Consider the following 14,359-nt stretch of genomic DNA (forward strand, 5'->3'; position numbering starts at 1 on the left):
ATTAAAAAGTTACAATTAAATGAATAGGTATTTAATTTTAATAAACTTTTTAATGGCTCCATTTTTATTACTTAGTATTTTGTATTTACTAAATTTTTCTAACTTAATTTTGCAATTAAAAATCAGCTCATAAACTATAAAAGTTCTTTGACTCTGTCTTAAAACTGTATGATTATGGTGTATTTTAATTTACTTTATATAGTCACTGCTTAAGAAAAGAAAATGTCAAGTTGTAAATAAATAAAATTCAGATAATGAAAATTCTTTAAATTTATTATTTAATAAATCAATGTTTATGAATTGTACGAATCAGTTTGACTATACAGTTTTCTATTGTCTTCATATTGTCGAGTTACATTTGGAAACGATTAAACATAACAATTGTAAGTTTGAAGAAAGGAATGGCCAAATTCATATATTGTTGTTACTGCTTCAAATGTACATTTGTTTGTTTAATGCTGAATATAAAAATTAACGACTGACTCTTTATGACGATTTTTATTGTGGAGTTTATTTACAATTTAAATAGTATTAAATCAAAAATGTCACATAAAAATATTTTGTCTGTATAGACTTTTATCATTTTCAATAAAATGCTACTGTAATATTTATACAAATTTTTGTATATGTTGTAATTTAATATTTACAATAAAAAAGACAGATATTAAAACGTTTTCGACGATATATTATGACTGTTCGGAAATATCTGTAGGAGTGTACGCTGTCGCCTGAGTTTCGGGTGTCGAAGGTCTACTAGAAGATGGAGAAAAAACACTTTTTACGCCCATGTTTTGAATGGCGGATAACGGTTGGTTACTAGTGGTAGTTTGTGACATAACTATCGATCCCGTCGTACTCTGAGGCATGGTCACCACGACCACTTTGGCCACAGGCGTCGAAGTCGTACAAGTATTTGCTACTTTCGACGGCAGACTCTGGCTCGAAGCATTGACGATCTTCACCAGAGTGGGCGTCGAATTGCTATTATTCACGACGTTCTGTGTCGTGGATCTAGAATTGGATGCCACAATGACGTACTTTTGGGTGGTGGGAGATGGCGTGACGGTCCGAGGCATGCTAACTATCGTCGGAGTGCGAGGATTTGTCTGTAGTACCCTTGGCTGTTGACGAAAATTTATATTAATTTAATGCTTAAAGTCAGTATAAATTTTGCTTAAAATTAAAATTACCTGTGTGACAGTAACTGTTGTCCTGGTACTACTAGCAGTAGTGGTAGGCTGGCGTGCTTTTACAACATGGGTATGTAGTAGAGGACCTAAATATCCAAATTCATTTTTATAGTCATCCATATTATCGGGGGGTGTCCAAGAAGCTTTAATTACAGGTGTAAGAACTCTCTAAAATTATTTTTAAGAAAATAAATATATAATATAAGAAGTAAATAAAATTTTATATATATAAATTCCAAATTCTATTTTTTATATTATTTTTGTAATTATCAATAAATCCAAACAAAACCATTTTGTTTATTTTTGATATAAAATCAAACATTGAATTTCTAAAATTTGTATACTATTTTTATTTATTTACTTACTTTTTCTTTTAAAATTGATTTTTTTTTTCTTCATTAAATCATAAATCATTCATTAACAAAAGTAAAATCATCATCAAAATGATGGAGAAAACTATTCATCAAGTTTTAACAATGTTTCATTTTTTCTTCATTTTCTTACCTCAATATACATCAATAATTACCTCAGCCACAGCACATAGTATTTATACAAATCTAGAAGTTCAAACGTAACAAGATAATATAAATTATTTACTCAGTACATAAATAGTTCACTCAGCAGAGAGATATTCCATTTTTGTAACAATTTATCATCAAATTTAAAAACCTAAAGCTGGTGTTTGATAATAGGTTTAAAACGTTTGTTTAATAAACAGTTTTTCTCAGCAAGCATTAGGTGGTGAAGATTATCGTATTAAACTTATAGTTATTTTACTATTATTTGCTAAAAATCTCTCACCAATATCAATAGTAAGCAAAGAATTTGAATTCAGTAGTGTAACAAATATGGTTATACATTATGTGTATTGTCCAATTGGCATGTTTAATTTACAAATATATTCATCATCCATTATGGTCTACATAGACATAATTTGAATTATTAAATCGTTTCATAACAGTAAGATATTTAAGACCTTATTAAACTAAGATAGATGTAACCACAAACAGAAACTTTATAAAAACACACTATGTTCAACCAAGTCAACCTATGTACTTTTCCAGCAGTGGAGTAATGATTTACGAACATTTTTGACTACATTCACTACATCCAACTGGAACTTGTTATTTTTCAAAAAATAGACTGCTTCAATGTTCTAAAACATATTGTAATGTTTCTAAATTATCTTATTATGTTCAACGATGTATGTTCAAACTTAAAATTAATGATTGTTATTGGTTGAGACCAATTTCTTAGTAACATTTATAAATTTTGTAGCTATTAGATTTTGGTTTTATTCTCATTTATTGTTGTAAAATATTTGCTATGTAGTTGGAAATGTTTGTAAATCATCTACTTCACCACTGGAAAAATATATAGGTTGACTTGGTTGAATATAAATGTAAGTTCCAACTTTTGAAAAGTGCAATTTAAACACACTTGTAGATCTTACATGTAATAATTCAATTTCATTTTGGTTCTGAAATCAATTCTTTTGAAATACTTAATTTATAATAATAATAATGTATTTACATTGAAATCCCAATGATTTCATATACAATGACTATGTATTTTTATGAATTTCTTTTGTAATTTTACAGTTTGGAAAATAAATGTATTTTATTTTGATTCCTCAATATTATAGGATTATATAAATTTAATTTATTCACATTTACTTTTCCATTATTTACTGTAGTATGATGTTTTAATAGAGGCTTATTTGATTAGTAAATGCCAGAATATCATATTATAAAAATTTCACTCTGTTTCTTCTAGAATAAATTCAAATATAAAAATGTTTTTCTATATTTTACATTTTATTTTTCAATAATAATAATAATAATTTGAACAATAATCTTATTTGTGTAATTAGCACAATAAACTAATTATAATATATCAATTTTAAATATATAAAGTAATAAGTATAAAAAAATTATTTCACTTACTAAGAGTAACTGTTTGATATGTTCTGCCGCACTTTTGTCTATACTTCCAATTACAGATCCTTCTAAGCATTGTTTTATACGTTCACCTATAGACTTGACTCTTGTTAACACAAAAGCTCGTATAACTTCTGGTCCTAACTCAGATAAGCCAGATATAGCACCATAATGGGAAGCTAATGGGATCTTTTCATTTTGAAGAGCTCTACTTAACATTTTTGTTATACGAGTCTGTATGCCATTTGTACTTGTATTAAAATTTCTAAACAATGTAAAATATTTATATTATAATTAATATCTTGTATTTATAAATCTAAAATATCAACAATCCATTTTTTGCTATCTTAAACGTACTTGCATATTTGTGCTATTAATCTAGATGCAAAATCTCGCAAAGCCCAATGATTATCAACATCAGGTCGAGTACAAAGCTGTTTACTAACAATACAGGATATCACAGATGGTATCAATTCATGTAACTATAGAAAAATTGATATTTAAAAAATATTAACAACAATAGTTTTAATGTATTTTACTAAGTTTAATAAAAATTTCAGTAAAGAAATTTAATAGGCTTTAATAGGGAATAAAAAAAATGGAATTAAATTTTAACATATATTTCATATTTATTTTCAAACTAAATTCTATTTGTTAATTGAGTACATAAATATATAATAGCATGTATAAAATAAATATTAGTAATCATTTATATGTGAAAATTTTGTTTAATCCTTGAGCAAATGATACTCAAATTTCACATACCCAAAACTATTTCATAATAGATTCATTTACAAAATATTGTAAAATTTAATTTTTTTCAGAATAAAACTTTTTATTCTAAATATAATTAAATTTTAAAATAAGGAAAAGATTAGTATGAAATATAATAGTTTATTTTTTATCACTTATTGCTTTTATAGAAATTTGAAACAAAACATATTACTTACATATTTTTCCAAGTATAAAGTTTGATTATCCAATAATGCTTTGACCATCCTCATCAAATATATTAATAATGCCAAATTATTTTGCACAACATTTACTTTTACCTAATAAAAAATTTTGAATATTAATTTTTATAAAGTTAAACATCATTATGTAAATATTAGTTTTGTTTTACGTACTCCTTCAGAGATAAAAGTACATAATCGAGGCAGCATTTGATGAAGGCCAGGATCTGATGCCAAACTCTGAAGTGCTTCCTAAAAATAATTCAAAATTGTATAAATTTATTCATCTTTTTTAAGATTTATAGTTTATTACTACACTACTTTAAAAATTACTTGAAATTATTATTATAAATCAGATATATTTATCAGATAAATTTAAACTTTAAAGTAAAATACGTATTTTTTTTAGAATAATTTTTTCAATGCAATCATTATAGACTACTTTACTTATATAGGTTCAAAATGCATTTTAATCTGAAACTTAATTATTATTTTTCCAGAAACATACAAAATATAAAGTTAATAAAAAGAATAATTTAATATTTGCTTCAGTCTATAAACACAAGAGCAAATTAAAAGAATGTTAATCTTTTCGTTATTAATTAATTAACCTTTAGCTAATTTTCATTTGCAGTTAGCAAATGAAAATTTGATCATGTATATAGAATTCATTAAAAAATAAAAGATTTTAAGCTTGTATATACTACCCTTAAGAAAGTAACTGACATTTTCTGTGTGTTTATTTATTTAAATATTATTTGAACCAGTTAAAATACTTTAATTTTTATTAGATTATTTAACCCAATAAATAAGTTAAAATTCTATTATAGTAACATTTTGCAATATTCTATGTACTTGATTAAATATTTGTAAAAATATTTTCTACTGTTAGTTTCTTTGAACTTCTATACTCAACTGATATTCAAAAAAAGATCAGAACAGATCTAAAAACATTAAATAAAGAAATCCCTTTTAGCTTCTAGATTATTAATAAGAACTAATTATGCTATCAAATTTATTTTACACATCTCTATTATTATATTTCCAAAGTTAAAATATCAATAATAATTTCATGAATAGTTTTTTCCATTAGAATCTTAGAATCAATCTTATTCAATTATCCATTTTTTTTATTAGCATTTTAGATTAATGTAAAGAAATAGGTTTAAAACAGGTTCACATCAAAAATTATAAATTTTTTTTATTTTATTTAACTTTATGTTTAAAAAGTTTATTTTTAAACTTTAGTTAACTTTTTTCATTATTTATAAATTAAATAAATTAGAGAAATTGAGTATATTAAAAGTGTCTTTCTGTGTTTCAGTTAAAATAGTATTTACCTTAATTTAAAATTAATAACTATACAAATATTTAAAGACAGCTTTCAAATAAATTGAAAAATTTAGAGTAAAAATAATATAATGGCTGCAATTCAGACAACCAATTAAACTAGCCATTGACTGAACTAGATGTCTATACTAAATTAAAGTTTGGAATGATGCTAGAAAATTTATTTCTGTAATTCTTATATATTTTTAAAACATTTTCTATAAATTACACATTAATAATAATAAAACAAAATACTAACAGCTCTTCTTGATTCATCAGATCCTACACATGCCTCTGTTATTTCTTTATAATACAACTGTTGTTCCTGAAATAAACAAATATAGAAATATGGAAATAAATATATAATACTTTTATTAGTAAATATAAGACATGCTTTATTTTGATTTCTAAATACTCACAACTGACAATTCATGTGTAGCTAGTTGTTTCACTCTAACAACTTCAACGTGTTTAGTTTTTTCTTGTTTATTTCCAACTTTGTTTGAAGATGGCATTAAAGTGCCACCAGGAACTGCTTTATTTAATTTAGATACAGGATCAATACTCTCTAATCTTTGTTGATCTTTAGATACTAAACAGAAATGTTTATATTGAAAATTTAAATATTTTGAATAATATTAAATAATATAATAGCATAAATAATAATTTAAAATAATATAAATAAGTTTTAGTACAACAATTTTGGTACCAAATCAGAATATATAGTACTCTGTATTGTATATAAATCATTACTTATATATGTGAATTGCATAGCATAAAAGCAGTGGTCTAGTGTAATGTTACGATGTAACATATTCTATCTTACAGCATTAAAACCAACATTTTATTCAAAAAATTGCAAGTACTTTCAATAGTTTACAACTATCTTCTTCAGGCTGATTCAATTAAATCCTGTTCAATTTGAGCTTAACTGAATCAGCCTGAAGAGGATAGTTGTAAACTATTGAAAGTACTTGCAATTTTTTTAATAAAATGTTGGTTTTAACACCATAAAAAAGAATAAGTTACATTGTAACATTACACTAGATCATTATTTGGCACGGAATTCAATTAACTTTCCTAAGCAGTGGTCTTTTGCATAGAGATTATTTTATTTTCCTGGCTGTTCCTGGACACTTGAGGAGCCCAAAAAGCAAAAAATCTTACAAAATTTCAGGTGCACACGTATGTAGAGGACACCTATTTTGTATTGTATCTCAGGAATGAATGAACCAAAACTTTTGAAACTTGACAGGGTTATTTCTATATATAGCATATTGATGCTATTAAATTATAGTGATTAAAGATTAAGGGAGTGGGGAGTGATCATGTGTCATATCTAGAGTGCGATCAGACTTAATGAAAATTTTACTTGTTATTGGCATTTACAATTTTTTTGAAAACTCCTCTCTATCCTCAAAATTAAACCTTTTTTATAATAATTAATAATATAAAAATTATTTTTAATAAAATTGTATAATAAATGACACCACACAATTTATCTTTGTTCCAATATGTCTTAGTGTTTTTCAGACTTAAATATTCTTTAAAATAGAGAAATTTGTCATAATTCGGCAAAATTATTCCTCTTAAGCTTTTGTTATTATTTACATTTTATTTGTAATATAACTGAAAATTATCAGACTTTCTTCCTGGTTCCTTTAACCTTCTGTTCAAGTACTGGGAAAAGTTGTGCAAGAGCTCTTGACAGCTTTTTTGATATGATAATTGACATTTTAAAAATGTAAAAGGTGTTTTAGGTTTAATTAAAGTAAATTAAATTTTGACAAATTTCAAATTCCTTTCAATTTCTATTGAATTATAAAACATTTGAGCAGGTAAAGGGTTGGATTTTTATGTTGTTATTTATATTTTGATTATGCTAATTTAATTAATCAGCATAGTTACAATTAATGAATTCCTAATAAAATCTGAGTTGATGATTAATACTTTATGACCTAAATATGCTTTATACAATTGATTGAAAATAATAATGCATATTTAAAACAATGAATTAAAATGTAGAAATAAAATCTTTAATTTCTATTTAGAAATAGATTTTGTTTTATATGCATTATGCTATATTTTAAAATTATTCTATTTTTATAATTCACAAATCTTAAACTTACCAGGAGGAGGATTTTCTGGTATTGTGGGTTGAACACCTTCAATACTTAACCAATGAACTGAATATAAAATTACCATTGTTAATAATTAAATAATTTTTTTTTTACTTACAATTAAGTTGTAAATTTTTACAATCTAAATATTAATATGTAATTTTTATATATTAAAATGTACCATCAATTACTCTTAATAAACTGTTATCATATTTTCAGACAGAGATAAATTATATATAAATATAGCTTATATGTTATGTATGATCAACATACTAATATATGGTGTAGATATTTAACTATATCTGATAAAAAAAATAGTATTATAATATTAGAAATACTACATAAAAAATCTTTTAATATAAAATAAAATTTTTTTATGCAGACAGGAGTCTGCATAAAAATGGCAATGACAGAGATGTATTATCTATGCTAGAAAAGTCAGGTGTTTATCTGGTTGTGTTGTGATGCAAATCTTTAGTTAGACAGACTTGTAATTTTATTGTAATGGCTCTGATGTAAAAACATCAGGGCCATTACAATAAAATTACAAGTCCGTCCAACTGAACACCAGAATGATATCCATAACAGCAAGTGTTCTACAGAACTTTCTAGAGATGTGGTGGAAAGAAATTGTGTTCACAACAAAGAATGAGAGTTCACTTCTTGTACAATGTGTTGACAAAAAGTTACTTTTATCTGGGAGGCATTATTTATTGAAAGATTGGAACCTTGTAATAAATCTACGTTGGAACTCTCAAGAATTTGGGTATCACTCTTCAAAAGTTTGGACTTTTAACACACAGTAATGTTATTTATTGGCTGTAAATGTAAATGCTAAACACATGTAAATGTTAGTAATTTAGAATTATTAACATTTACATACTGTTAGTAATTCTAAATCACTAATGACATGTAAATGTTTATCTTGTTATTTTACTGCCTTGCAATTTAGTACTAATATCTCTCTATGCACATGCTTTTTTGTGCCTAAGTTCATTTAAATTTAACATTGCAAATTTATATTGCATTTTCGAATATTTAACCTTTCATTTAAAAAAATTTATTCTAATGTTCCTAAATTATATTCTTTTCTTTGCTTGAAGATGGTATTGATAAAATGTTGAAAGTGCTTGCAACAATGTTATAATAATAACTGTTTAATGCCGATAGATAGTGGTGATCTCATTCTTTAATTAGGTAAAATAAAAAGAGATTTGCTTTACTCTATATAATACAGAAAAAAGAATCTGAAGAACATAATAAAAAATATTAATCTTTATTTTTGTTACATTATTACTATTAAATTTCAAAAAATTTTGTTACTTTTTATTTACCTTTTAGAGAAACATCAAGAGGCAATTTAGGCAGTTGAGCACTTATAATATCATTTAACTCCAATTCCTTTTCTTCAATGAAGTAGAGTTCTCGACCTCCGCCACTTGCAAATCGAAAAGGAATAAATTCGGGGTTGGAAAATCCATACAATGGCTTAAATTGTAATGGAAAAAATAACAATCCTATCAAAATCTTTGCACATTATTATTAAGTCAGATTATATATATATATTTGAAATTAATACTTAAATTCTGGAATGAAATATTTGATTTTAAATATGTGAAAATTTTTGTTTTTAAAATATACTGTATAATAGAAATAAATTACATCATATTTTATAAGACAAAATCAGTGCAAATATACTATAATCATTTTTAAAGTTTAATTTACCAAAATATAAATCTTCATAGAGATTAAGGACTATTATAATAGTTGATATTTCAATATTTCAATTATATTCATGTATAATTAAATATATACTTAAACATGTATATAATTTATAGGTAAACTAAACAAAAATAGCAAAACAAACTATTTATAGAAGTCCTTTGCAAAATACCTTTTGAGATTTTTATATTCGAAGATGAGAACTAATCAAAATTCTTTAAGTCTGTCCTACATGATAAAGGATACACCATTATTAGAGAAAAAAGAAGGCCTTGAATTTAGTCTCTCTTATCATAATCTCTACAAGAATGAACAAAATGGCAGATGGAGAGCTAGTAGTTCAAAACAATGCAGTTCGTCACAAGTAATCTCATACTCTAATACAGTAATTTCATTAAATTATCATTAATCATTAAATAAGTATGTATTTACTTATTTCATGTAAATAAAAATAACAGTCAGTACACACACACACACACACATATATATATTACATACTGTTTACAGTAAAACCTCCATTACTGGACACTCCTGAATAGCAGACACCTCTACTTAATGGACATTTTTACAATTCACAGTCCATTCAAATAAGACATATTATATTTAGCTCTGAATAGCAATGCTGTCATCTATAACCAATCTATAACTTATGGAAACACAATGTATTGCCTTCAATATTCCAAAATGATTAATTACATACAAAATATTTTAAAACAAAAATAAAGAATTGGTTCAAATATTCTTTCAGATGACAAATTTTGATCATAGGTGTCAAATAAAAACTGGCAAAAACAAGAATGGAGGAGGAGGGCGGGTTCTAAAAAGCTGAACACCACTCTTTATCTATTAGAGAAGACTAAACTGGTTAAGTTGTCAATCACCACTTATCATCATATATATTAATGTTATTAAAGTTCTGTGTTATTGTTGGAATTAAGCTTATGGTACCAAGGCACCATAAACTTTTCCTGGGTTATTCATTCATTCAACAAGAACTGTAATACCAGTAGTAATGAAAAGAAACTTAAAAAAGTTACGACAATAGCATTTGTGATGAAAGTTCAAACGTCTTATTACAAAGGCCATTTGCCAGGCCACTTTAAAGTGTGAGAAGATATTCAGTATTCTTGCATTTATGATGTCATTTATGATCTTAACAGCTTTGTGATGGCGTAGACATAATTTTTAATAAATCATTTATTTAAAAAAGCAAAAATGTTTGAAAAATTACACCTACTTGATAATACGAAGCAGACAAATCACTATATCAATTTTTATTAGTTGCTTGGATCATAGATGATGTTATAAATGAAAGAATACTGAATATATTTCCTTCCCTTGAAATGGTTAACAAATTACCGTCATAACTCAACATTTGAACTCTCACCATTTAAACCAACCTTCATTCATCTTTCTGTTTGTGACAACAATTTCATTTTTCTTTTTTCCACCCACGTTGCTTTTCATGAATTAATAATTAATCAATGTTTATGTTTTGTTGTGAGGGGGCGCTTTTGACAGTGCTGGCTGTTGGCGTGTTTTTTCTATGACTTACTGTTACGAAGTATAATTTAACTGTTTGCCATTAATTGACTTTATAGAAGATGTCTTTTTCCACTGTGATACTTTCTTTTTTAATTTTGTTCTTTTTGTTTGTTATTGGAGGAATTGAACTTAACTCAGGCCAATGTTTCGTACACCACCTTCTTCACCTTGCAATAAAGCTTCGACTTCCGCTGGTAAACGTCGTCAATCTCCAAGCGAACCAACATTGAAATCATCTCGACTGGACAACTATTTTGCATCGCAGTATATTCCTTCTCAACTACCTCAGAACATTTTGTGTTTTCTCAAGGAATGTTTTGATACTATTCTATCGAAACTGGAAGAATTGTCATCGAAATTTGACTGGCTGTCTAATTTACATAAGGAGTACAATGAACGTCTATCTTGCCTGGAAGGAGAAATTACCAAACTTTCGTCTTTTAAAACTGTATGTATGGATAAATTTTCTCTTCAGAATTATTATATAGATTCTGTATACAATGATTCAAAGAAAGATAATATTATCGTTTCTGGTTTGAGTGGTGATGACGAAAAAATAGTTAATAATGCTAATCGTTTTATTGAATTATTTAAAAGACAAAGCAGGGAGTCTATTCCTTTTATTAATAGTTATTGAATATCAGGAACTCGGCTTATATTGTTTAAGCTCTATACTCAAGATGACAAAAGAGTTATTTTAAAAAATTTAAAGAAAACTCAGGTGTCCCCATCCTACTCGCGCATTAGAGTCTTTGATAATTTGTCATATAGATCAAGATTAAGGCGTAGAAAATTGTTACCTTTTTTTGCAGAAGCTAAATCTTTGAATGAAAAAAGTATTTCTGAAAGCTGATTGCGTGACGGTTGATGATGACAAATTCATCTTCAATTTGGAAAGAATGAATTATAGAAAATTGATACTTTTTTTAGACAAATTCAGCTAAAAGAGTTAAATGGAACAATTGCTAAAGAGAGAAACAAAACCTTAGAAATGAGACTATTGTTTTGGAATTGTCAAGGAACGCTGAACTTGACAGTGAATGACAAAAGTTTACACTTATTGCAAAATTATGATTTAGTTGCTTTTACTGAGACTTGGTTAACCCTTCGTCACGCGCCTAGTGCTGATTCCGCACCAATCGATTTTTAATTAGTTCGTGTAAAAATTCTAATTGTCCGAAAAATCTGAAAAAATTATTACCTGTCTAATTTTTCTTCAATTTTATGATGCACTATTCATTTTTTGCTTAAAGCGTTCCGTTATTTTTAATTAATTATTGGTGCCGAATCGGCACTATGGCGCGCGTTATCGCGGATTTCAATTTTCAAATTTCCCGCCAGTCGTTGTTACTAAAAATAGCCGCTGCGGTGGCGCGCGCGCTTCTTTGTTTATAATTGCGTTATTTTAAAGTGAATTACTTCTAATAAATTGAAATTTGACCGGAAATAATTTAATTCCTTACAATGGTATTTTTTAATTATTTTTTAAAGTTCTATGACACCATCACAACATTTCCCTGAGTGGAAGAACACAATTAGAAAGTTAACACTATATGAACGTATTCATTTTTTATATTATCTATTTTTCTGTATTTTTTTTATTTTCTGGGTTAGGCATAAGGGCTTGCTTTCACGGATTTGCAAACAGGACCTTTTGGATAAAGTATCCAACAAATGAATGACATTTATTGATATATATATCAATAAAAGTTGTTCATTTGTTGGATACTGCATCCAAAAGGTCCTGTCTGCTAAATCAGTGAAAGAAACCCCGTATGCCTAACTTGACGCCGGATGGCCGAGTGGTAAAGGTGGCAGCCTACCGCTCTGGGGGACCGGGATCGAATCCGAACGGGTCGAATAATCCCCAGGAATTTTTCGGGGGGTGGTCCGTTCGGATATGTCGGGCCCCGTCCCTCACCACCCGGTCGCCCCATTGTGGGCCTGGCCGAACCCATAATGGGCCTACTAAAAGAGGCCCTCTTAGTGCCCACTGGGCGGAAAGAGTTTAAAAAAAAAAAAAAACAACCTAGAAAATAAAAAAATTAACTTTTTTGCACACGCTAATTATAATTTTTGCAATACAAGATGTACATAAAGTTTTAGCATTGTATAATGTAAAATGTATAAACGAATAACAGAAATGAATATTTAAATGTATAAATAAATAATATATAATATAATTTTATTTGTATTACCAATTTATACTGTTTATCTTAATTATTATTTATATAACTCTTGTATTGAAAGTAGAATAGATGTAAGCAAGAGACGAGATAATTGACATCCAGGCGACACTTATCGCCTGGATGTCAATTATCTGGTCTCTTGCTTATTCAGAGATCGGCGTGAAGTCCACCATCGTTAGGATTATTATAGATTTAATAGAATAGATGTAAAAAACATTTTCGTGTAGTATAAACATTTTTTTTTCTATTATATTTTTGTTCCGTTTTTTTATTTTTTAAATACAGTCAGTAATTAATATATATTATTCCTATATAGATTTATTAATTATAATAAACATACACTATTTAATATTATATTAAAATAACACTCTTTAATTAACATCTGAAATGAAGAAGTAATTGAATCGAGTCCCATCGCCATCTTTAGTAACGCGCGACAGTAATTAATTGATTCTGAGCGCGTCGCGTTGCATCAATTTAAATAATTTATAAAAATTAAAATTATAAATATGTTTATAAAATAATTGACGATATCTGTTCGCAATAGTATTGTAAAACACACTGTACTTATAGTTCAGCATTTCTGATAAATTTTAATAAATATTTGAATTTTCGTATATTTTATATATAAAAATCGAAGAAAAAAACATAAATTTGTAAAACTTAATAAAAAAAATATCTGCAACTTCATAACACATATAAGTATGAGAATCCATCAAAAAAAGATAGTTAATAATAATTAAAATCGAGAAAAAAAATAAAACTTTCAAGGTAAGGTAATTTCTGTGGTAAAATGTGAGGTAAGCGATCACGTGACGCCCGTCTCCCCATCTTCAGTAACCAAAACGGACGAGGTTGAAATAAAAGCCTAATCACCAGTAGAACTAAAAACAAACATCGGCGCGTGCCTAGAGCAATAAACTTGAACGGGAGCGAAGATGAAACACGACACTTTGTAATTTATGCTAATTACCTTCTAATATTAAAAAATTAAAATCATCAATAAATTATGATGAAATTAAAACTTTTTTGACTGAATTCGATTACAAACATATTAATAAACTGGATTAAAGTAAAAATACCCGTTTTTCGACGCTAAATTTTTATTAATTAATTTTTTAATTTGGTGCCGATTTGACCGAGCGCGCGTGATTTCGATTTGACTGCGCACGCGCATGATGAAGGGTTAACTAACTGGTCTTTTCTTTGTTGAACCCAGATTTGTTTTTATATGAACAACTTGCTAGGAAACCAACTGGTCCCGGTCGTCCATATGGTAGTCTCATCTTGCAGTTTCCCAAAAATTAGGTTCTTCAGAAATGTTATTTAACTCCAACAATCCAATAGTGATTAGATTTAATTATGGGAGAA

General features: G+C 27.1%; 1 protein-coding gene across 1 annotated transcript in view; it reads right to left on the reverse strand.

Moving 5' to 3' along the window:
* Window positions 1-462: 462 nt before the first annotated feature.
* LOC136971395 (transcription initiation factor TFIID subunit 6-like) overlaps window positions 463-14,359 on the reverse strand; it is a 29,557-nt gene continuing 15,660 nt past the window's right edge. Inside the window, exons 3-12 of the mRNA XM_067265843.1 lie at window positions 8,867-9,020; window positions 7,542-7,598; window positions 5,832-6,004; window positions 5,672-5,737; window positions 4,258-4,335; window positions 4,081-4,182; window positions 3,488-3,612; window positions 3,137-3,395; window positions 1,191-1,358; window positions 463-1,121 (exon numbers count right to left, since the gene is read on the reverse strand). Of these exons, the coding sequence (XP_067121944.1) occupies window positions 687-1,121; window positions 1,191-1,358; window positions 3,137-3,395; window positions 3,488-3,612; window positions 4,081-4,182; window positions 4,258-4,335; window positions 5,672-5,737; window positions 5,832-6,004; window positions 7,542-7,598; window positions 8,867-9,020 (1,617 nt within the window). The 3' untranslated portion in view covers window positions 463-686. The remainder of the gene's footprint in view (window positions 1,122-1,190; window positions 1,359-3,136; window positions 3,396-3,487; window positions 3,613-4,080; window positions 4,183-4,257; window positions 4,336-5,671; window positions 5,738-5,831; window positions 6,005-7,541; window positions 7,599-8,866; window positions 9,021-14,359) is intronic.

The sequence above is a fragment of the Centruroides vittatus genome, unplaced genomic scaffold (assembly GCF_030686945.1).
Source record: "Centruroides vittatus isolate TY-2023 unplaced genomic scaffold, ASM3068694v2 contig_250, whole genome shotgun sequence".
In the NCBI taxonomy this organism is placed as follows: Eukaryota; Metazoa; Arthropoda; class Arachnida; order Scorpiones; family Buthidae; genus Centruroides; species Centruroides vittatus.